The sequence below is a fragment of the Macaca thibetana genome, chromosome 1 (assembly GCF_024542745.1).
Source record: "Macaca thibetana thibetana isolate TM-01 chromosome 1, ASM2454274v1, whole genome shotgun sequence".
Lineage (NCBI taxonomy): Eukaryota > Metazoa > Chordata > Mammalia > Primates > Cercopithecidae > Macaca > Macaca thibetana.
In genome coordinates this window covers 219,507,591-219,512,268 of record NC_065578.1, presented here as the reverse complement: position 1 = coordinate 219,512,268, position 4,678 = coordinate 219,507,591, and the positions used below count along the sequence as shown (strand labels likewise).

The window sequence follows — 4,678 nt, the reverse complement described above, 5'->3', positions numbered from 1 at the left end:
AGTTCAATTTTTAAAAACTTTAGCTCCTAGGTAGGAGTGAGAACATGCAAAATCTGTTTTTCTGTGCCTGACATTGTTAACCGATATTTGACAACAGTGCCAAGAGCATTTATTGGGAAACTGACAGTCTCTTCAATCAAGGTGCCTGTAAAACTGGATACCTATATGCAGAAAAATGAAACTAAATTCCCAATTCTTACACTATACCAAAATCAACATAAAATGGGTTAAAAACCTATGTGTAATCATTCTTGATCACTGATGGCACCTTCCAGTCTTTGTTATTGATCTAAAATTTACCTGATGCTAAAACATTTCCCTGGGTTTCATTTCAGTACAAAAAGCATAAACTTGTCATAGGTCAACCAGAGTGATATCAGGACTTAAGAACCACTGATAAGCCCTCTGCTAAATCTCAGTAATAGTAAGTCCCCCTAAATTGAAAGAAAGAGTAACTGGTACGTTAAGTGTCTAAGATAAGAAAGAGAAAACATCTTACAGAATTAGACCCACCAAGTCAAGAGATTTTTGCTTTTGTTTTAGACATAACCAAAAACAATTTAATTACTGGAAAATAAATTGACAATAATTAAAATTGTTATGCTGAGTGCCACCTTCAGTTATGCCATTTTCATTTTCATTTCTGCATGAACAAAAAAAAATTCTACTTGACAACATATTAGCAAAAATATGTACATTCAAAATTTATGGAAAAATGTCATGAAGAAAAAAGGTTGTTTAGAATTATATATATATATGTATTTGTAAAATATATATTTGTAAAAATATATATATTTTATACATATATATGTGTGTGTGTGTAAAACAATTTTGTCCAGATATCAGTGATTTTCTTCTTCCCTTGGTTACTTTTACTCCTGCACTCTAGGAATGAAATAATATTTTAATTACTATACACTGCTGAATGGATGTGTATCTGATTCCTGAAACCTTAGGCAGAAAGTGTGTCTACATTTTCACAGAGCAGAGTCTCTGACTCACTCGTGTCAGGGCCCCCATCACCTCCTTGTTTCTCAGGCTGTAGATGACGGGGTTGAGCATTGGGGTGAGGATGGTGTAGAAAACAGCCAGAACCTTGTCCTCTGTTGGAGATCGCAGGGATCTTGGATGTAGATTAGTGTAGAGAAAAGGTGCATAGTAGAAAGTCACTACAGTGAGGTGGGTGCTGCAGGTCAGGTAGGCCTTCTTCCTCCCTTCTGCAGATTTCATGCGGTAGACAGCAAGGAGGAGAACCCGGCCATAGGAACATGAAATACCAATGAAGGGAAACACCAGAAAGATGGTGGTGCTCAAAAACACTGTGCCCTCATAGACCCAGGTGTCCGTGCAGGCCAGAGTCACCATGGCTGGGACATCACAGAAGAAATGATTGATGGCCCTGGATTGGCAATAAGGAATATGGAGAATATATACAGTGTGAGCACAAGCATTGATAGAGCCTATGATCCAAGATCCTGTTATCATCAGCACACACACTCTTTTGCTCATGCGGATGAGATAGTGGAGAGGAAAGCAAACAGCAATGTAACGATCATAGGCCATAGATGCCAAAAGTAGTGCTTCTGCACCTCCTAATGCCAAGAAGAAGAAACTCTGAATCCCACACCCAGTGAAGGAGATAGACTTGTTTCCATGCAGAAAATCAGAAGCCATCTTAGGAACAATGGTAGAGATGTAATTTAGGTCAATGACGGAGAGCTGACTAAGTAGGAAATACATGGGTGTGTGGAGATGGGTGTCCAAGGAGATGAGAAGAATCATGGATAGGTTTCCAATTAGAGCCATGAGGAAAATGAAAACAATGAGAATGAAGAGGAAAAGGCCAATTCTTGATGGTGGGAACAGCCCCAATAAGATGAAATCAGTTGATGTTTGATTGTAATTTTCCATGGGGCTTTCCTACAATCCATCCTGAAGGGAGACAGAAGGGTAAGTTAAGTACAGTAATTTGCTCTTATCTGCAGGGGATGCATTCCAAGCCGCCCAGTGGATGTTTGAAACTGCGGTTGATACTGAACCCTAAATACACTATTATTTTGTGTCTATACAAACTTCTGATAAAGTTTAATTTATAAATTAGGCAAGTAAGAGATTAACAAGAGTAACTGATAATCAAATAAAACAATTATACAGTATACTATAATACAAATATGTGAATGTGATCTCTATCTTTCTCAAAATCTTTTATTGTACTGTGCTCAGACTTCTTTGTTCTGATTTTTACCTATTTTGGAAAATAAATCTTATTTTCTTACCCAGAGTTTCACATTTGATGAGATCAACATTTGTTACCAGATTTTTTTCTGAGAAATATGCAAATTTATAAGAAAGATATCTCTATTACAACTTCAATAGAATATGAATGTTTTACTGCCTGACACAAACTCAGATATAATCCAAGTCAGATGTCATATCGAATACCTATGCATAGAAAGTCAATATAAATGCATATATTACAGATTTACATTTGAATAAATTAGTCTTTATAGAATGACTTGTTATATTTCCACATGTATTCTTTTTCTTTTTTTTTTACCTTCTCTCTCTGTTACCCAGGCTGGAGTGCAGTGGCAAGATCATAGCTTACTGCAGCCTTGAACTTCTGGGCTCAAGTGATCCTTCTGCCTCAGCCTCCTGAGTAGCTGAGAAAACAGTCATGTGCCACCATGCCTAGTTAAATTTATATTTTTGTAGACATGAAGTGTCACTGTGTTGCTCAGGTTGGTTTTGAACTCTTGGCATCAGTAATCCCCCTGTCTCGGCCTTGCAAAGTGCTGCGATTGCAGGCATGAGCTCCCCACCCAACCCATGTTTATTCTGTCAGATTTACTTCTAAAACTGCAGCAGTTTGTCTCTCATTTTGAGAAACTTGAATGATCTTTGTGCAATAATGCCAAGTCAAACTTCTTTTGTTAGTTATCATAATTTGGTCCTCCTATTTAGAAACCTAGAATAAATAATTATTGCTATGTCCCTTTTATGGAATGACATATTAATTCACACTCTTGATTTTCAAAATTCATCATCATCCATTCTCTTTTGCCTCCTTGCCTAATTTCAGAATACTCTATTTAAGGCGGACCCCTTACCAAATAGGTTACAGATTTTGTCTTTTGCCTCTCTAGTGCTTAGATAACATTATATGTTGCTCTATGAATCCTTCAAAAGTATGCACTTGGAGGAATGTTCAATTCCCTAAATAAAAAAAAGAAGCTAAAATCCTGACAGACTTCTAAGTAGAGGTGTGTTAAAAATACCACTCCAGATGTAAGACATCAGTAAACAGCTTGGCACAGTATGCCTAAAAGAACCAGAGTTTTTAGGCTTAAATATTAGTGTAGAGCCAAAGATCACCAGAATCTGGAGCAAGTATAACATGCACGAGGAAGATTCCCAGTGTGCAAACACACACAAATATGCACAATCACACACAGTCATATGCATAAATACACTGACTTTAAAATGAGCAAAATATGCAGAAACAATAATTTTTTGTGATCAAAATTCGTATCTTCAGAGATGTATGATAAGTATGAAATCCATAAAATAAGTATCATTTCCTATATGAAAGGATGCGAAAGGTAACATTAAAGGACTTTTGAAAACTAAAATTATAGTAATTGATAAAACTATGTAGTGGAAGTTTCAAAAGACAAAGTAAGAAAACTCTATTTGAAGGTAAACAAAAGCAACAACAACATGAAAAGATTGCTATTTAGGAAAGATAGAAAAATTAGGGAATTCATACAGGACGGCCAATATGTGCTTTAGAACATTCCTAGAAAGGGATATAGCAAAATAATAGTGAAGTTAATATTCTTAAAAAAATTTCTCTCAACTGAGATATATTAACTATCATGTTCAAATGCAATAGTTTTTTTTTTTTTTTTTTTTTTTTTTTTTGGATCGCAGCAATAAATTCTATGAGATGAAATGATGTTGTCAACTCCTCATTGCAGACATAAAGTGGAATGTAATTCTGCTGCGACAATGGGAGAAGAGTAAGGAACCTGGGGGTGATTATGGAGGAGGGAGCAGATCACTATCCATGTTAGCCTATATCATGGGTCAAGGAATGGTATTTAGGATACAGAAATCAGGCATTAGCAGATGAATGTGTTGTCTACAAATACATGGGCAAATACGGAGAAAAACTGGAAAGATACATTGAAATACTTGACTTTGGGGTCAGCAAGAGTTTGTTATGTTTCTAACATTTTACCCTGCTGAGACCATGTCTACGGATTACTTGAATAAAATATTAAAGTGATGTAAAATTTATGTCACAATTGAGAATTTAACCTGCAGCTTCATCGTAATAATGAAAGACTGGTAGCTTTTACTCAGATTTGGAACAAGACACTAAAGTCCACCTTCACTGCATCTTCTCAACAAATTACTGGAAGTTCAGTCAACACAATTAGATAAGAAAAGAAATAAAAATATTTTAATTCAAAAGAAAAGTAAAATTATTTCTGTTTGCATATGACATAATTATATATGTAGAAAACTTAGGATAAGTAATAAACAAAATCAGGAAAATTATGGGATGCAACATCAACAACAGCCAAAACCTGTTGTACTTCTATATGCTAACAATAGACAATCTGAAAATTGCACTCTGATTTTATTAACAATAGTATCAAAAACAAATGAA

At 35.4% G+C, this 4,678-nt stretch overlaps 1 protein-coding gene across 1 annotated transcript; it reads right to left on the bottom strand.

The window, feature by feature from the left end:
* Positions 1 to 781: 781 nt before the first annotated feature.
* LOC126943485 (olfactory receptor 2L8-like) lies at positions 782 to 2,079 on the bottom strand. Its single transcript, XM_050772270.1, has one exon. It carries the CDS (start codon positions 1,909 to 1,911, stop codon positions 970 to 972), a length of 942 nt encoding a protein of 313 aa, XP_050628227.1. The 5' UTR covers positions 1,912 to 2,079; the 3' UTR covers positions 782 to 969.
* Positions 2,080 to 4,678: the final 2,599 nt, after the last annotated feature.